The sequence below is a fragment of the Taudactylus pleione genome, unplaced genomic scaffold, assembly GCF_031769625.1.
Source record: "Taudactylus pleione unplaced genomic scaffold, aTauple2 ptg001594l, whole genome shotgun sequence".
NCBI lineage: Eukaryota > Metazoa > Chordata > Amphibia > Anura > Myobatrachidae > Taudactylus > Taudactylus pleione.
The window spans coordinates 492096-512418 of NW_028285991.1; the positions used below are offsets into that span (position 1 = coordinate 492096).

The 20323-nt window shown below is 47.6% G+C and overlaps 1 protein-coding gene across 3 annotated transcripts in view; it reads left to right on the top strand.

Annotated features, from left to right (window-relative positions):
* The first annotated feature begins 4691 nt into the window (after nucleotides 1–4691).
* The window catches only part of PRPF38B (pre-mRNA processing factor 38B), a 43947-nt gene continuing 28315 nt past the window's right edge, over nucleotides 4692–20323 (top strand). The window contains exon 1 of one of the 3 annotated variants that reach the window (XM_088464121.1): nucleotides 4692–5068. In XM_088464121.1, the coding sequence (XP_088320247.1) occupies nucleotides 4817–5068 (252 nt within the window). In that variant the 5' untranslated portion in view covers nucleotides 4692–4816. The remainder of the gene's footprint in view (nucleotides 5069–20323) is intronic. The other 2 variants (XM_088464123.1, XM_088464122.1) reach the window with 2 other exon arrangements.

Genomic DNA, 20323 nt, shown 5'->3' on the forward strand with positions numbered 1-20323 from the left:
AAACCTTTTTTTTTTCTTTTAGCCACAAAGAAGAAGAATATTTGATCAGACTTAATTTATATTATGTTTTATCCTTTTTTAAAGTATAATTTATTTTTCATGAGTGCATAACTGCTTAATTTTGATTTTTGTGGTTTGCCCTTAATTTGAATCAAATATTTAGAGAAGTTGGGGAGAACATTAAGGGCTGAATTCAATTAGCTGCAAGCAATGGGAAAATGGCAGCATCGCAGGATGTCACAGTGCCTGATTTCTGCTTACAGCATATGGAGGTGCGAGTGAGATCAGCCTACAGTATTTGGCATTTAAACACTGAGGCCCTGATTCAGAGCCGGTCGCTATTAGCGCTCGCTCAGAAAAAGGGGGTGGCTATTCAAATTAACAGTTCGCTCTTTGCGGTCTGTTGCCGCCTCTATGTCTGAACGAGCGAACAAAACATACGGTCGTTTTTTTGATAAAAACGCCCCCTGGCCGCTCGCATCATACGTCATGTCCGCTATTTATTAGATTAATCGAGTACATCGACCAGCGTATGAACTGCTCGCTATTCTTGTGGTTGGTTTTTCCTACCACAAATTTGCGAGCAGTTCTGACTATAAAATAACCCAGTGACGTGGTCAGTGACGCTGCTGTATTAATTATGCACACCCATAAAACGCCCGTTTTGACCTTTAAGCACGCCTGCGTTCTGATCTCCACTCCCCGTTTTAAAGCACCTTCCCCTGTTACCACCCACATACGCCTCCTCCTGTCACTCATATTAGCAGGCATTCGCTATTTAGCGAACAAACGATTTTCGGCCACACTGACTGGTTCGCGCATGCGTATTACGATCCGTACGCATGCGCAGTTGGGCAAACATCGCTTGGAACGAACGAGCGGCCGCTTACGAGCGTCTCTGAATCAGGCCCTGAGCCCGCAAGCTCACTGAATCTCGTCCCTAAAGCTCTTGTAGTCATACATATATAGTACTGCATGCATAGGGGGAAGGGTCCTAGATTGCACACCCTAAGCACAATGTGAGGTGCTACCTGCTGAGTCTAGTAGTGCTGCAAGCAGAAAAAGACAAAAAATGCAAGTGAACACTCTAACCATGCTAAACCTAATAATAATACTGCTATATTGCATCAAAGAGGTTCTTAGCATAATAATGGGCCTGCCCAACGCATCCAGGTGACCTCTATCAGGCAAGTCCCTAACACTCCCATGGAACAAATATATATAGTACTGCAAGAAGTAGGATGTTAAGGCTTGAGAATCGTCCAATTATACAAGTATAGTTAACACTTTTCCCTTCCCCAACTGACAACCAGGACCATGGAGGTATGAATAGCTGGTGCAGGAACAGCCAGACATCTAAACTTTGGTGCGAGGGGCTTTTGTGTTAAAGGTTGAAGGCTTATTAATACCTATTACTGGGTAATATCTAATATGAGCCTCTCTGAGATGTGCTGTGGTACTGATGGCTAGTTATCCCCTACGTTTGGGATCTCGAAAGGTTGTGTCTTTCTGTGTGTTGTATACTATTGGAGTGTGGATTATCGGAGTTAAAAAATTAAGAATTTTATTGTTTAACAAAATAACTCAGTCTCTACTTTGAATTATTTTAAAAACAATCCGTATTCTGTAAAAAAAAAAACACTTATGGCTAGATTTACTAAAGGGTGGTTTTATAAAACGGGTAGTAGTTCTGAGACTGGTGGCCGTGATGCCACCGGTCTAAATCCCGATGGGGGAAGCACAACAAGGGATTTATGATAGGCGTCAAAATACCGACACCTATCTTAATCTCGACGCCAGAATCCCGAAGGACGCCAGCACGAACGAGGTAAATCTGGGGCGCCGTTAATGTTAGCCACGTTAGGGCTAAGAAAACAAAAAAAAAACGTATCGACCATTTTTCTGTCAACTTTTTGACCCTTTCGACCATTTGTACCTGTCGACCTATTGACTGTCTAACATCTGGTATCTATCTAAACACGGTCAACCTTTTTACTGTCTATCTGTTAATCCACACCCTCAATACCTAGCATGAACTTTTGTCTTTTATATAGCCGTTTAACTCCTTTATGACTTTTAATATCCTCATTATTTACACTAACAAGTATATTATCCTATATATATTTTCTACCATTAAAGTTACCTAAATTGATGTCTCTTTTTTACTGCAAGAAATGTGTTGTTGACAGTATTTGTAAAATAAATAAACAAATAGTACCAATCAATAAATTTGCACTAAACAGTGGATTAATTCAAAGTTCTCTATGGAGTTGGGACTGAAGGACAGAAGTTAGAAAAACACAGATAAGTGAAGTTTTATTCTTTATCTCACTTAAATACCAACCAAAACTAAATTTTTACATTTGAGTGGAGTGTTTTTTTATCTATTAATTCAACTCAGAATATAAATAGAGAAACAAACCATTGGCAAAGGGCTTCCTGAAAGTCACCTCTGAATAAAGCACTTTCCCCTGTATTCCAGTCACAGCAGCCAGCTCTGTGGGTGCTAGAGCAGCCAATGTTTGTGTTGCCTCAGCCTCCTGCATTCCCTGGAGAGTAGACCTGCTTCCCAGACCCCATCTTCTTCCCCAGCAATTTGAGTGGTGTAGGTACTTCAGGTCACGATTTGTGGTGAACGGAAATTTTCAGTTATACAGGGGCATGAGCACGGTTGTTGCTAGATCCAAGTTGAAGAAATGACCTCTGACGTCACAACCATGTGACCGCTACGGCAGGGTCGGTCCGCTACCGGTGTTACTATCCACATGTGCATAGAGGGAGAATATAAACCTGTAGCAAGCAAAGTGCACCACCATGCCTGAAGCGTGGCGAGCAAAGCGAGGGGACACTTTTGGCCCCTGTTCTGAACCTTGCCCCTCCCCCTTTTGCGGCAGGTCACGTAGTTGTGACGTTACAGGTCCTGCACAGCACCTCGTTCTAGACCTAACCATTTATGTATCTATGAAATTATATATTATGTGTACTGGTATTACTTGTCAGTTTAATCCACTTGTATGGCGCTACAGAACCGTTTTGGCGTTCCATAAATAAAATATAATAATCATCATCCAAAACCATACTTGCCAACTCTCCCTGAAATAGTGGTAATCTCCCTGAAAGGTCTAGCAATCTCCCTGATTGTACCTTACATCTATTATGAAACTGTATAAAACAAAAATAGAGATATATACATTCAAATGGGATGATTAGTATAATTTCCCTGCATTGATTATAAGGCACAATGGGGTAGATGTATGATAACGGCACTTAACGTGCCGCTATACCGCTTCGCCTCTTTACCGAGGCGAAGCAGGAAGCACTACCAATGAGATGTAAGAACATCTCATCGGCCGGAGAGGGGGAGGGTTAACTCCAGCCTCCGGCGCTACCCGCTAGAGACAGCAGCGCATCAGCCTAGTGCTGATGCGCTGTGTCTCTGTCCCGGCCGGCTCCACTGAGCATGCGCAGGATCTCGCAAGATCCCCGCGCGCAGCCTGGAGTCGGCAGCAGCCGCAGCAGGGACAGCGCTGTCCCTGCTGTGGGGATAGACTAGTACCAGGCTGTAGCTGTCGATAACGACAGCTACAGCCGGCCGAACGGTCATGCGGTATGACCATTCGTACATGGCCCTGCCGCTCGATTCTGCTATCTTGTAGATTGCAGCGCCGATAATGACAGGATTTACCGCCCAGACCCCCGATCATACATCGGGGAGAAGCGGTATCAGCGTACATAACGTGCGCTGATACCGCTTCAGGGCTTCATACATCTACCCCAACGATCCGTATGGCCAGCTCCAGGGCACGCCTCCCGTTAACGTCAGGCTGGGGGGCGAGCCCAGCACTACATGGAGGTGCCCAACCTCCCACGGGACACTTCGTCCTGCAGGTTGAACAGCAGGGCAGTGCCCGAGAAACGGGACTGTCCCGCTGACATCGGGAATGGTTGGGTGGGGTGCGCCCTCTATGGGGTGGCCCCCTGTTCGACTGCACTGGTCGAACATGCCTCGAGCTGGTCCTGCCTTTGGCTACATGTATTTTCTGAAAAGTATCAGTGTGTTTTCACCAACAAATAGATCTTACTAACTGCTTTGGGACTCGTTTACATTTGGATGGAAGTAAATTATATGACAGTCTCTCAGATGTAGCCGTACACGACAAGTCCACTTTACCGCCGCGCTCATAGGTGTCGCTTTCACAATCTCCCTGAAATGCATTTTCAAAAGAAAGCAAGTATGCATAAAACTATGAACAAAGTGAGAACGAAGAACCAGGCTGCTGCAAAGGTGGGGTAACTGCAGATACGAAATAACCACGTGCAAGGAGTGAAGACTCACACAATATAAACATTTCAAAAACGTTTGGGGTGTAGTAAAGTGTTGCGCTCTACTACCCTAGACGGATCCATCAAGAGAGGACCCATAGGAAATAAAAACAGGCACCCATAGAAAAGATCCACCCACACGTGTGACTAATAATAAGTCAGCTGCACACAAACTGCAGTCGATGCTTACTTACATTGTCCATAACCTACACAGTTTAAATAAAGATTCCGTTGTTATGGAATATATTTAAAAAAAAAAAAAAACTCGTATTACGTAATTGGCTCCGATTGGACTCTGGTTGGCTACAAGGGACAAGAGAATCGATTGGTCGGCAAAGACAAGTGATTTGATTTGCCAACTGAACCGAGCGTCCTGGTTGGCTCTCTGGACCGGTCCGTTCAGCCGCCTTCTTTCCGTCCTCCTTTCCCTCACGCATGTCGCGTCACTTCCTGCTCTCCGGTGAGGCGGCCGCCATATTTGCTTTGGTTTGCAATGGCGAATAACAACGCGGCGGCCCTATCGGCGACCCCGCAACCACCTCAGACCGGTGGCGGCGGGAACAAGCCGGCTCCCTCAGGGAAGCCCGGGAATGTGCTGCCGCTGTGGGGCAATGAAAAGACAATGAATCTGAACCCCATGATCCTGACTAACATCTTGTCCTCCCCGTACTTCAAGGTGCAGCTGTACGAACTGAAGACCTACCACGAGGTAGTGGACGAAATCTACTTCAAGGTGCGAGACGTGGTGTGTAACGTGTTGTATAGCGTTGTGTGTAACGTGCCGTATGTAACGTGTTGTGTAATGGGATCGTCCTGTAGTAGCGTGTGTGGATGAGATGTATGCGGTGTGTGCTGTGACTACAGACATAGGGCTCCTGTTCTGTGTGCAATGCACAAGATATGCCAGTGTACCTGCTGAGTGGCAGCCATCCGCACAGACGGCGGTACTCCCAGTACCTCGTTATCCGGCCGTCTGTGATGACCATGTAGGACAGCAGATCACTGGACCATCTCATCAGTGGTAATTTGTCATTGTCGTCTGTAGGTCTATTTATTGTGAATAATAGTAATAAATAGGTAACCAATATTGAGGATTCACTGGATTAAAGAAAGCTTTTTCTAGTGGTGACACAGCAGCGAGTCTTGTTCTATTAGAGCACATATCTCTCCATGCTTGCATAACCATGTGTCGTTCTGATGAAAAGGAATAGACCATCTCTGTTCTGGTACATCATAATATAACTGGGAACTATAAAACTTAGTTTTTTAAATTCCATTAACATTCACAAGTGGCCCAGGCTTGTAGCATTCATAATGCAAAAATATTAATCACATTCATTAATACTTTTTCACTTTGATAGTTTTACCCTCACAACGTCACACACGGTTTATAAAACACTGCAGTACTGTTGGATAGTTAGTGTAGCGCAATACAAATCATATGTAGACGCACATGGACATGTCGGGCTGATCGAGGGTGTGCAGACTGTAGAACTTCCGGAATGGGATGTTTGACCACCGGATGTCAGCCCGGCGGTTCAAAACCCTGGAGGGGGTGCCTAAACCTAATCTCCCCCCCCCCCCCCCCTTCCCCTAGCCTAAAGCTGCATACACACAATGATTTTTTGAATGATTATCGTTAAATATCGTTTAATGATCGTTGCAAAAACCGTTCACTTTCTGGGTCAAATGATGAACTCAATGATTTTCATTATGGGAATATGCAAAAATCGTTTGTAGTTCAAAAAAATTGTTCATTACACTTTAAAAAGTCTGACAGATAATCGTTCATAAAATCATTGGTAACAAAATCGTTGTGTGCGTGTGTATGCAGCTTTACCCTCCTGGGGGGGGTTTGGGCTGCCTAACCCCAAGTCCCCCCGACTATATACATACTTACCTCCGGCGTTGGACGATCGGTCGGGGTCCCGGCATCGGGGATTAACATAGGCGTTGGCATTTCGATGCCTATGTTAGAACCCTTTGCCGGGATTATGCTGCCGGTATTGAGGCCGGCCGGCATGCGTCCGCTTGTCTCATAACTGCATACTGCACTTGCAATCTAGAGAAAGAGAGAGGGCAATGCTGAGACAATGGACTAAGTGCCATGGCACAGGCTGTGTTTGAAAAAATTACAGGAGCTGGTTGCCTGGTACCTTGACTCTATTCACTTTATCTCCATCCAAGGCTTAGTAAATAGACCGCAATAGGAGCTAAAGAGGGATGGCATGACAGCTGCTAAAACCAGATTATATACTAGCATCAGGATATACTTCAGAAAAATGGTGAGTTTTGAAAGTACACTTGTAAGACTGCAGGTAAACAGTCTGGTCAGGGGGCTAGCCAGCTCTGTTAGAGGGGAGCTGTATGGGAGAAGTCTTGAAGATGGGAGTGAAAGGTGTGGAGAGGAGGTAAGGGGAATGTTGTGAACAAATCTAAAAGTGCATGGAGCTGAGTAACTTGAATTGTATTCTAGAGGTAACGAATAACTAATATGGAGATATGCAGTGCGTTGCAGCAGCACTTAGAACTGGTCAGAGAGGCTACAATAGTAAATATGGGAGTTAAAGGTTTTGATAATGTCCTAAGTTAGGATGGTGCTTATTCTGGCAAGGTTTTGGAGGAGACAAGTAAGCCAAAAAGATGGGATGTATGGAATCAAGAAAGTGGGCATGGAAGATAGTGGATATAGGAGGGGGGATTCAGTTGTTTTCTGCGTACCCGTTCTTAACGGGCACCTGACGGAGCAATTCATTTGTTGCTCCGATTGGGTGCGATCTTCGCAGGCGTCCACAATTCTGTTCGCACCCTTCTTAAGTGGCATCAGTTAGGACGCCCAAATGGCACGTTTTGCATTGCACCCTTTAGTTTAGGCGGATTTAGCCACTTTGTACAGCTTTACTCCGTGCATTAAGGAGTGATAATGGGCGCCCAAAACAATTGAATTGTTCAGTTGGGCGCCCCTTAATTATCGCCGCCCAAAAACATTTTAATCTCCCCCATAGTCATGATGTAAATGATGAGGCATATTAAACGATATGCAGAAACATGTCAGATATATTTGCAAGACATCAACTAAGTAGATATGCACATTATCCTCCCCAGGAAACAGTGCACTTACTACAAATGTAGGGGGGACTTGGAGGCAAACCTTGATTCATTAAGACTGCAAGAATTAAGGTTGTATTTATCAAAGCTTCTAAAGAGTTATGACGTTGCCCATAGCAACCAATCGGCTTCTAAGTAACATTTATCAAGTACATTTAAATTGATGGCTATAAGCGGTTTGGATGCTATTTTTCTCCACTTTTCACTCTTTAGTAGCTCTGATACATTTCCCCCTTATACCCCTTTCAGACTTATGGCAAAAATCAATTACCCGCGAAAAGTGCCATCTGGCGATGAGCAGAATGAATTCGCCTGTTTTGACGCGGTTATCTACATGCGCATCCCCGCGTTTTGTAGAACAGGCGAAAACGCGGATAGGCGGATGCAAACGATTTTTGCATATTCCCTTAAGAGAAACTAGCGAAAAGGAAATCTTTTTTGGGGGGGAAGTTAGTCTGTACCCCATAAAAAGCTACAGTGGCCCTGGGAATCAATATAGAATAGTAGTAGTAGCCCTAATAAAAGTATTTAGTGAACTTATTTTGAGGCAAAGGGCCGTTATATGCGAATGTGTGGAAAAATGATAGAAAGCAATGTTTTTTTCAGAAAAATAAGTGCCACAGTTAAATTTGGGGTACATGAAAATGGGTACTAGTATATTTTGATGTCTCTAAAATAAAGATTTAAAAAAAACTTAAAAATGCACCTGCTGCAGCCTCCTGCAATCTCAAAAACTCCGGTCTCATCCATGTGGCACCCCAAAATACAAGGCCCAACACTTTTTACATTTTGGGGAAAATACATTTTTTTTTTTTGTGACTGATTAGTCATTAGGTCCAAAGGGTTCTTGATCAAATCCCCACATTTGCACCCCAAAATAGTAGAATTTTTTTTGCCTATTTTTCCATGCAAAGTTTTTCGCATAGGCGAAAACGTCCTGGAATTTAATACGGAGAAAAGTAGAAATCAGGCGAAAAGCGCAAATCTGTGAAAACTTTTCTCCAAACTGCACTTTTCGCTGCTATTTGAATTTGGCCCTTAATATAATTGCGGGTCTCAACCCAACTCTGGTAAAGAACGGAGGGCGTGGACCTGGGATTTCGTCCCTAGTTGTTGGGGTTTTTTTTTTTTTCACACATACCAAAATTCCAGGTTGATGTGCTTTTCATGCAAAAACCCAAGATTTTCATGTATGTCAAAGGGGTATACGTTGCATAACTGGACACAATATATTTTGTTGTGTATAAACAATCTGGTTTACACGGTGCATACATAGGACCTTGGTTGCCAGCTGAATTCTGAAACTTAATTTGTTTAATGAGTAACCTAGACACACAGACTTGTGGCTTGGTTATTTGTAATAAGATTATGAAGCCCATTACTTACATTTTTTAGTTATTTTATACATTTGTGAATTAAAGCAGAGTTAAGTTGGGTACACTATACGGTATATTGTTCCAACTACGATATATTGTACACATCATATAGTATGTACGCCTGCACAGCAGATTAGGCAATGCACTGAACAACGCCATGCAGCATGTAACGATGCATCGCTCCATCTTACGCAAGGGTCATGCAGTGTGTAATGTATCGTTACATCGAATCGTTCCGTCGCTGGGTCACACATTGTATAGTCTGTACCCAGCTTTTCACATTCATTATGAAAATGGCAGATGACCCCACTCTTAGGTTCAGTGTGCTTCTTTGCATTTGGAAGAGGTATAACTGCATGTTACCATTTATCATTGTCCTAAGCTGATAGAAAAATAACATTACTTTATCTAATGAACATTGTTAACCTCTGTACATATTATGTATAGGAGAACCCTAAACTACCCTTGCAATTACAGGTGCAACGCCCTGCGCCTTCTCTCACATCTGGGATATCCATTACAATTGTTCTCCTTTTTATTGATACTTATTATTTTATTTTACATTCTAGAAGAGTCTCTCTTCACATGCGTCTCCTTTATGTTTGAAAAGATGATTTTCTTCGATAAATTGAACATGTTGTTTTCCAACTTTACAACATTATATAGTCCTTGTCCCATGTTTTGATCATATGATCTATTATAAATGCTAACATCTTGTTTAAAAGAAACTAGAGCACTTTCTGTTTTATTTTTTTTCTTTATGCTGAAGTTAAGTGATTAGACGCTCTTATTATGCATCTGCTTGATGTGAGTAAAACACACAAAAAATAATTAGCTGTTGCATTTTCTCATTGCCATATTGTAAGGCACGTTTACTTGTTCTCTAGAACATGTTGTGATCATCTTGTCGTGGGAGGAACAAGATCTGTACATTTGTTGAAAGTTGTAGAACAAACACCTGCTAAAGATGCTATGTCATTTTCCAGTCCAGAGTTGCTCAACCTCTCCGCAAATATCCACCTTCAGATGACTAATCTGGAAGTCGTTGGATACACAGCGATATATATATATTTTTTTTTTTCTAAGCAAAGATTCTTTATTTATCTTTTGTTAGTTTTCTCCATCTTAAAAGAAACTCATTCAGAGGCATATTTATTAAAGTACAGTAAAATTTGGACACACCTTCTCATTCAATGGTTTTTGTTCATTTTAATTATTTTAAACATAGTTTAATACTGAAGAAATCAAAACTATGAAAGAACACATATGGTACTATGTTGTAAACAAAAAAGTGTTAAATCAAAATGTTTTATGTTTTAGATTCCTCAAATTAGTCCCCTTTTGCTTTGATTACCCTTTGCACATTCTTGGCATTCTCTCAATCCGCTTCATGAGGTAGTCTACTGGAATGGTTTTACAACAATCTTGAAGGTGTTCCCAGAGGTGCTGAGCACTTGTTGGCTGCTTTTCCTTCACTCTGCGGTCCAACTCATCCCAAACCAGCTCAATTGGGTTTAGGTCAGGTGATTGTGGAGGCCAGGTCATCTGACGCAGCACTCCATCACTATCCTCCTTGGTCAAGTAGCCCTTACATAGCCTGGAGGTGTGTTTGGGATCATTGTCTTGTTAAAAAACAAATGATGGTCCCAGTAAGCGCAGACCAGATGGGATGGCATGGCGCTGCAGAATGCTGTAGCCATGCTGGATAAGTGTGCCTTGAATTTTGAATAATTCACCAACAGTGTCACCAGCAAAGCACCATCACACCTCCTCCTCCTCCATGCTTCACAGTGGGAACCACACATGCAGAAACCATCCGCTCACCTTCTCTGTGTCTCACAAAGACACAGCAGTTCTAACCAAAAATCTCAAATTTGCACTCATCAGACCAAAGTACAGATTCCCACTGGTCTAATGTCCATTCCTTGTGTTTTTTGGCCCAAGCAATTCTTTTCCTCTTGTCCATCCTCAGTAGTGGCTTCTTCACAGCAATATGACCATGAAGGCCTGACTCATGCAGCCTCCTCTGAACAGTTGATGTTCAGATTTGTCTGCTACTTGAACTCTGAAGATTTTATGTGGTCTCTAATCTGAGGTGCTGTTAAGTAGCAGTTTCTGAGGCTGGTAACTCTGAACTTATCCTCTGCAGCAGAGAACTCTTGGTCTTCCTTTCTACTTCAGGGTCCATAGGGTATCCACAGGATACCTTGGGGTATAGGTGTGACGTCAGTCATCGGGCACCAAAGAGTTAAGCTTTCAGCCTCCCAGGATGCACTAGGTCCCCCTCCTATACCCCGCCCCTGAGCCAAGGCACCTCAGTTTAGTTTGGTGCCCGGCCGGAGTCTGGTGCACCTTTCGGAGTGGGGGCTAGAAGAGCCCCTGAAGCTTTCTTCTATGCAGCTGTGGCTGCACATCTGGATGTACAGCATGGAAAGTCAGTCCTGACGTCCATGCTGTCTTCCCTACACCCCCGCCGGTACCAGAACGCCGGTACCGATCCGGGGATGCATCTGGGGTCACAGCTAGCGGTGACCCCAGATGTTCCGGACCATGGCCGGATTCAAGGGGGACAAAGGTAAGCAGCGGGGTCCCGCGGTGGGTCCCCGCTGATCACATGGTCCTGAGTCCCCAGGCAGGGGGCTCCCTGGGCACTAGCTGCAGCGTGGAGCCAGGCGACCAACCTGCGCTTCCACTACCCCCTGGGACAGCGGACCGCAGCAGAGCGGTAGCGCTGCGGCGTCCCAGGGGATTAAATGCATGCCAGGGGAGCGCGCCTTCCCTGTCTCTCAGCCGGCGCCTCCCCCGCTGCACACAGCCCTCTCTGCACGCTGCCGACTGGTCCTGTGGCAGCGCTCCTCCCCCAGGCCAGCCTCCTCTCTGCTCCTCGGCGGCCATCTTCCTCTGAACGCATGGTGAACGCTGCTGGAAGCCTGGACGGAAGCATCGTGATCTGGGTCCCCCCGCATACCTCTCCTCCGATTTGGGTCAGGTCTGTGTATGCTGCGCTGTCCTACCAGGCCCTGTGTCTGCGTAGTTGATTGATCAGCGCTGTTAGTGCAGGAATTGATATTTCTTTGCATTGTATGTGACTGTGCTAGCGCTGCTGCCTGTAACTAAACTGTCAGCTTTATTACTATCCCTGTTCTTTCTGCTAAGCCCTTGCGGTGCGGTGCTGCAGGGTGGTCTCTCGCCTATTTGATATATAATTGGTGAGAGGGGTCACATACTTGGTGCCATCATGTCTGAAAGTGATTTTCCTCTCCGGCTACAGTGTACTACGTGTAAAGTACCGTTAGCGGAGGGGGAGGGTAGCGCGGAGGGCCTCTGCCGGCAGTGTTTGTCCATGGCGCGGCCTCTTACGGTTACAGCACCGGTACAGGAGCCGCCCTGGGCTTGTTTCGCTCAGGCGCTTACGACCTTAGTGGGCCAGTTAGCTCCGCAACCCGCGTTTACACCGATGGGTTTGTCCCAGCAGTCAGTGGTGTCGTCACCCATGCAGGGTTTCCCACGACAATTGGTGGTACCCCACAGTCTCCCTATTTCCCCGCTCCCGGTTTCTCAGGAGCCGGCGTGGGTTAACTCCCTGACGAGTTCTGTACAGCACTTGTCGGATGTGTTGCAAGGGGAGTCTGTGATCCGGCCACATAAACGGCCGGTCGCGTCTCTGTCAGCTCCTTATAAGGATGACGAGGGGACGTCTGATGATGGGGAGATTCTGGATCCTTACGATCAGGAACCTCTCCATAGTAAGGACGCTGACGCTAAGTCCAAGGTATATATTCCTGGACTTATTCGGGCAGTCCGCACAGCCTTGGTGATTGAGGACGAAGTTCCCCCAGTGGCTAAATCTAAGTACGCCTTTTTTAAAGATGTGAAGGGCGATGCCACAGTCTTTCCTCTTTCAGGTCAGTTAGTGGACCATTTAGAGGAGGCGTGGAAACAGCCTGGCAAAAGATACCAGCCGCAGAGGCGCCGGGCGGTGGCTTATCCGTTCGCGGATAATTATTTTGCAAAGTGGGAATCCCCTCCACAGGTGGATTCTCACGTGACCCGTCTTGTCCGTAGTGCCACATTGCCGATGCCATCCATGTCCTCCCTTAAGGATGCTACGGACCGCAAGGTGGAGATCTGCCTGAAGTCCGCTTATTCCCTTGCGGGGGGGGGGGCAGCACGACCGGCTATGGCCATTTGCTGGGTTGCCAGTGCGATGGAGCGCTGGGCGGATTCATTAGATGCATCTTTTGATTCCGCCTTCCCGTCCGAACAGGCAGAGTTGATTGGTAATCTCCGTGATTCGGCCACTTATATCAACGAGGCGGCCTTAGACATTAGTACTCTGGTGTCTAGAATTTCTTCAGCAGCAGTGGCTGCTCGTCGCACCTTGTGGCTGCGATCCTGGAAGGCGGACGCAGATTCCAAAAGGGGTCTGGAGGCGTTGCCATTTACCGGAGAAGTTCTCTTCGGTCCGGATCTGGATAAGATTGTGGCCACGCTGGCGGCAGCCAAATCGGCTTGTCTCCCGTCGGCCGCTGCTCCTTCTGGTTCGGGACCATCGTCCTTTCGGTCATCTAGGGCCCAGGGCAGGCCCAAACCACAGTCTTTTCCTCGACAGGCTGGCCCTAAGAAATCGGCCAAGCCCCGGAAGCAGGCATGGAGTACCAGACGTCCGGCCCCCAAGCCAGATGACAAGCCTGCGGCCTGACGGTCCAGGCCTCCCTTTGGGGGATCCCAAAGTGGGAGGCCGCCTGCTGCAGTTCGCCCAGTGTTGGTCGGTCACTACGACAGACACTTGGGTTCTCGAGGTGGTCTCCCACGGGTACGACCTCTCCTTCCGGCACAGACCCCCGGCTCGATTCTTCACCACGGGTCTACCATCAGACCGGAACAAGGCTACGGAGCTGCGGAAGGTATTGCACACTATGCTCCAGGCTGGAGTTATAGTTCCTGTTCCATTCTCCCAGAGGGGCCAGGGTTTCTATTCAAATCTTTTTTTGGTACAGAAACCCAGTGGGTCGTATCGTCCGATTCTCAACCTCAAAGCTCTCAACAGGTCTTTGCGGGTACCGAAGTTTCGGATGGAGACCCTACGGTCCATCATTCTGGCGCTGGAACCTGGGGACTGCATGGTGTCATTGGACATACAGGACGCTTACCTGCATGTCCCTATTCTTTGGCGCCATCAACAGTTCCTCAGGTTTGCAATCCGCAGCGACCACTTCCAGTTTCGGGTGTTACCTTTTGGCCTGGCGACAGCACCACGTGTGTTCACCAAGGTGATGGCGGTCATGGCGGCTTCTCTGCGGCTGCAGGGAGTCCGCATGTTGCCGTACTTGGATGACCTTTTATTGGTGGCAGGATCTCCAGAGCTCCTTCTACGCCACTTGGACATGACCATTGCGCTACTGCAATGGCACGGCTGGATAATCAACTGGCAGAAGTCCACTGTAATCCCGTCTCGGAGGATTCTGCACCTCGGAGCCTTATTGGACTCTGAACAGCAGAGGATCTTCGTGACGGAGGAAAAGATCTCTGCTTTACAGTCGAGGGTGCGCAGTTGTCTACTCAGTTGCCGGGTGTCTCTACACTCGGCGATGAGGTTACTGGGCTCCATGGTGTCGGTGTTCGACATGGTGGAATATGCCCAGTTTCACTCCAGACCTCTGCAGTACCTGATTCTGTCCAAGTGGAACGGGCTGCCGCAGTCTCTGAAGTCCCAGACAATTGTGCTCACCCCGGAGGTTCGCCTGTCCCTTGCCTGGTGGTTACAGACGTCCGTTCTGGGTTCCAAATTGGGTCCTGTTGACAGCGGACACCAGTCTTCGGGGCTGGGGAGCAGTTTTGGGTCCACACTTGTTCCAGGGCAGGTGGACGCCGACAGAAGCGGAGCTTCCAATCAATATCTTGGAACTCCGTGCGGTCTTCAATGCTCTCCAGCAGGCACATCGGGTTCTCCAGGGTCGTCCGGTACAGGTCCAGTCGGACAACGCTACCACCGTGGCCTACATAAACAGGCAAGGAGGAACCCGAAGTCGGGCGGCTCTCGTGGAGGTCTCTCTGATCCTGGTATGGGCGGAGTGCAATCTTCCGGCTATATCAGCAGTCTTCATCCCGGGAGTGCTAAACTGGGAAGCGGACTTTCTCAGTTGCCAGGACGTTCATCCGGGGGAATGGTCCCTGCACCCGGGCGTTTTTCAACTGCTGGTGGACAGATGGGGTCTTCCAGAGATCGACCTCATGGCGTCCCGGCACAACAAGTTGCCGGTGTACGGGTCTCGCACAAAAGACGAAGGGGCGTCTCTGGTGGATGCTCTGTCCGTCCGGTGGACGTTCCGGTTCGCATACCTGTTCCCTCCGGTCTCCCTTCTTCCACGGGTAATCCGGAAATTCAAACAGGAAGGAGGGACGCTCATGTTGATAGCTCCCGCGAGGCCCAGACGGCACTGGTTCTCAGACCTTCAGGGTCTGTCCGTGGACAGTCCTCTGCGGTTGCCGCTACGACCGGACCTTCTGTCTCAGGGTCCTTGCGTTCACCCGGACCTGACTCGGCTGTCTTTGACGGCGTGGCTGTTGAGACGGCCATGCTGAGGTCCCGGGGGTTTTCCAGCTCTGTAGTGCGCACCATGTTGCGAGCTCGGAAACAGTCTCCCGTGAGGATATACCATCACGTGTGGCATACGTTCTTCCAGTGGTGTCGACCGAGAGGTTATGCACCACGGGAGTTTCGTCTGTCTCGGATTCTCGCCTTCCTGCAAGCGGGACTAGATCATGGGCTTCGCCTTGCTTCTTTGAAGGTACAGGTTTCGGCCCTGTCTGTTTGGTTTCACCGTAGGATTGCTACAATCCCGGATGTGCGCACCTTTATGCAAGGTGTTCTCCGCATTCAGCCGCCCTTTGTTCCACCTGTGGCGCCTTGGGATTTGGCTGTGGTACTGAGTGCTCTCCAAGGACCGCCGTTTGAACCACTGGGCTCAGTGGATCTTAAATGGCTGACAGCTAAGACTGTTTTCCTTCTGGCTATTGCTTCGGCCAGACGTGTTTCTGATTTAGGGGCTCTTTCTTTTAGACCCCCTTTCTTGTTTTTTCATGGGAACAGGGCAGTGCTCCGCACTCGGCCCGAGTTTCTTCCCAAAGTTGTTTCCCAGTTTCATGTTAACGAGGAAATCGTTGTTCCGGCCTTTAACTCACCGGGTCTTTCCGTGGGTGAGGCCTCTTTGGATGTTGTGCGGGCCTTAAGGACTTATGTTGACCGCACTTCTTCGTTTAGGAAGTCGGACGCTTTGTTTGTCCTCTATGGCTTCCGTAAAAAGGGTTGGCCTGCCTCAAAGCAAACTTTGGCAGCCTGGATCCGTATGGCTATTTCTGAAGCTTATCTTCATGAAGGCCTACCGGTTCCTCCTTCTCTGAAGGCTCATTCCAATAGGTCTGTGTGGGTCCTTCGTGGGCAGCTCGACGTGGTGCCTCTGCAGTCCAGATCTGCAAGGCTGCTACGTGGTCCTCTGTCCATACCTTCGTGAGGTATTACAGGTTTGACACCTTCACCTCTCAGGATGCTTCCTTCGGGCGGCGGATTCTCCTTTCTGCACAGGAGCGTCCCCACCCTTAAAGGATACTGGTTTGGGACATCCCCAAGGTATCCTGTGGATACCCTATGGACCCTGAAGTAGAAAATATGAGATATGGTAAGAACTTACCCTTGTTATCTCTATTTCTCCGAAGTCCATAGGGTTCCACAGGACTCCCGCCCTGTCGCACCTGTGCTGCAGATGGGCTTTGCTCTGGTCACCGGTTTTTCCGTCTCCCTCTGGTGAGAATGTGATTCTTGTGTGTGTCCAGATCATTTTTTCTCTCTCTTCCTTCTCCTCCTTCGGCCTATGGCTTGGTAACTAACTGAGGTGCCTTGGCTCGGGGGCTGGGTATAGGAGTGGGACCTAGTGCATCCTGGGAGGCTGAAAGCTTAACTCTTTGGTGCCCGATGACTGACGTCACACCTATACCCCAAGGTATCCTGTGGAACCCTATGGACTTCGTAGAAATAGAGAGAACAAGGGTAAGTTGTTACCATATCTCATATTTTCCTTGGGCGGTCCTCATGAGACCCAGTTTCATCATAGCGTTTGATGGTTTTTGCAACTGCACTTGAGGCTATATTCAAAGTTCTAGAAATTTTCCGTATCGACTGACCTTCATGTCTTAGAGTAATGATGGACTTTATTTTCTCTTTACTTTGTTGAGTGGTTGGTGCCATAATATGGATTACAACAGTAGTCAAATAATGGTGTCCACTGTGTACTAACCCTTCCTCTGCACAACACAACTGATGGTCTCAAACACATTAAGAAGACAAGTAATTCCACAGATTGACTCTTGACAAGGCACACCTGTTAATTCAAAACCATTCCAGGAGACTACCTCATGAAGCTGATTGAGAGAATGCCAAGAGTGTGCAAAGTGGTCATCAAAGCAGAAGGGGGCTACTTTGAGGAATCTAAAATATAAAACATATTTTGATTTGTTTAACACTTTTTTGTTTACAACATAATTCCATATGTGTTCTTTCATAGTTTTGATGTCTTCAGTATTAATCTACTTACTATGTTGAAAATAATTTAAACAAAAACCATTGAGGAGAAGGTGTCCAAACTTTTGACTGGTACTATATATTTGTGGCATTTCCTCCGAAAACACCCGCACATATTTATTATCCCAAGTTAGAAGAAGGAGGGACCGCATATCTGCCGCGGTCCTTCCATTTCCAGCAGCCGCCTCCATAGGCTTCCTTGCATCCGGAGCCTGCCCTGTCCATTAATGCCATCTTTTAATGGTGTTAGCCTATAGTAGGCTATGGGCTACCTTTCGCTTTCTTTTTTTTGGGGGGGGGAGTGGTCCGAAGGATCACTCAGTTGTTCCGTCGGCAGATGCACAGTAGTGCAGCGGAGGGGGCAAAGCAGCATGTAGTTTGATACATGATACATTTGGGCGTAAGTGGTATGACAGGTCAACAGTCAGAATGTTAACACCAGAATGTCAACAGGTTCTGAATGTCAACATGAACATTAGGTCGACTATCAATATGTAGCCATGCATTTAGGTTGACTCATTCAGAATGTCAGCATTTAACATGTCGACATCAACATGTTGGCATATTTTTTATTGCAATTTCTCCTTCATCCACTAGGGGACACTGGAGTTCAAGACAGTGGGGTATAGACGGTGGTAGAGCAGAGCCTGGCACTTTAAATAATACTGAAGTGTGACTGGCTCCTCCCCCTCTATGCCCCATCAGCCCCAGTTTTTTAGAATGTGCCCGAGAGAGCCGGTCACATAGGGCTGAGCTCCAGCCCACACTTAGTATTTTTTCTTTTATTTCAACTTTATTTTAATTTCTAGCTTTCACAAAGCATTGAGGACAGGCTGACAGAGTACTGCGTCTGTCAGCCTGCTACATGGAGGCATCAGGAGACCCGCCACCACTAAAAAAGAGTGCGTGTCGGAGTCCCAGGCACCCTGGCAGTAGCTCAGGGAGGACACGCCACAGCTTAATATAGAGGCTGTGTCCGTGCTTCCGAATGCCTAGCCGCAGCCCTGATGCCAGCAGTGGTAAGTATAGCTCTGTTCCCCTTATGGGGAACGGAGTTTAATCTGCGGCCCCTCTGCCCCCTCCCAGGCTCAGGTGGTATATACTGTAGTATAACCCCTCCTGCAATCCTGTTATAACGCCGCTAGCGTTATTACAAGGGGTGGAGCTACCGCGCATAGAGCGCGGATACATGTACAGGGAGACTGTTCAGACAGTCTGTAAGGTTGCTGCCTAGCAGCGAGCCCTGATATCCCTGCACTGAGCGCTGTCTGACTTCATAGAGCTGACAGCGCTCTGTTTGTTTGCTGATCTCACGAGAGCCGAATCCTCCCTCTTCTCTATCTCCACGGGGAGGGAGCCTGCCGCGTCCCGCTACTCCCATAGGGGAGTCTACATTGCGCAGCAGCGCGGCTGTTCCCTGCCGCGCTGGCGCTTGAAGAAGCACTGGCGCTGGCTTCTGCAGGGGGAGGAGCACAGCCGCCGGAGAGTGAGGCTGTTATTCACAGCGCTCTCGGCTGCTGGTTGCGGCGCCAGAGATTGCATCGGCGCTGGTTACAATTGGCCGCATGGCGGGGCTTAGGGAGCTGCTCAGCGCGGCTGTTCCCTGCCGCGCTGGTGCTTGTGGAAGCGCTGGCTTCTGCACACAGCCGCCGGAGAGCGAGGCTGTTATTCACAGCGCTCTCGGCTGCTGGTTGCGGCGCCGGTGCTTGTATGAAGATGCACCGGCGCTGGCTCTTACGTTCCCGCTCCCCCACTCGCATTATGCCTGCTATACCAGCCATTGTTTGCGCCCCGCCCGCTTATTGATAAGGGGCGGAGTCTAGTCCATGCTGGCGTGCACAGATGCCGCCATTACCTCCAGCGAGTATTCTAAAACAGCATATGCACCTGCCTTAAAAGGAGCCGGGGCTTATTGCCAGCATCTCCTGCATCCTCACTCTGGAGTTCTGTGGGGGGTGCAACCCTTAGCAGGGTTGTGGGTTTTATTCCCAGTACGTCCCTAACTGTTTGGAGTTTGTATGTTCTCCCTGTGCTTGCATATGGCCTCTCCCGTTTTTTTTTCTTTACTTAAACCTACAGCACCTGGTCTTATTAGGTTTAACGGCACAACTGTGGAGTTTGTAATTTAACCTGCAGTCTTTATATAGATTCTGGCTCTGCCTCATCTCTGTTATATTGCACGTCGGTAGTTCCCCTACGGAACTGGGCAGTGTACTGGTTTAATATTATATTTAAAAAAAAAAAAAAAAAAAAAAGAATGAAGCACAGGGAGGAACATGCCACAGCCTAATATAGAGGTTGTGTCCATGCCACTTTGGCCACCACATATCTATCAGCGCCTACGGCCACACGCCCGATCTCGTCTGATCTTGGACGCTAAGCAGCGCCAGGCCTGGTTAGTACTTGGATGGGAGACCGCCTGGGTATACCAGGTGCGGCAGGCTTATTACATTGAACATCTGGGGCAAATATGCTTGATGTGTAACAGAATAATGCAGTGTGTTTCTTGCATCTATAGCTGCCAGAGATCACTCTGCCTAAATGTGTATAGTATGCATAGTCGGGGCCACTGTTCTGGCTGCTGCCAGAAATTACGGTTTTTGCATATCTTTAACTCAAGGTTACAAAAAGGGTGCGTCCCATCCTCAGGCTTATGCCTCACATTGGCTCACCTTAAGAATGAGCCGTACTCTTCTCATGCATATATGTGGCTGCACATATGTTAAATCTCAACAGCCTTCGGTGCTTACCTTAGAAGGTATGCATCTGTGCATCTATATGGATTTATATCTTATTTATTCCCTTCGGCAGCACACACAACACGAAGTAGTAACATATGGCCGTTGTGGTGGTTGGCATTGCTGTCTCGCATCACTGAGGTCATCTTTTGATTTCCATCATCTGGAGCCAGAAGGGCACACCTGATAAGGCGAGTACA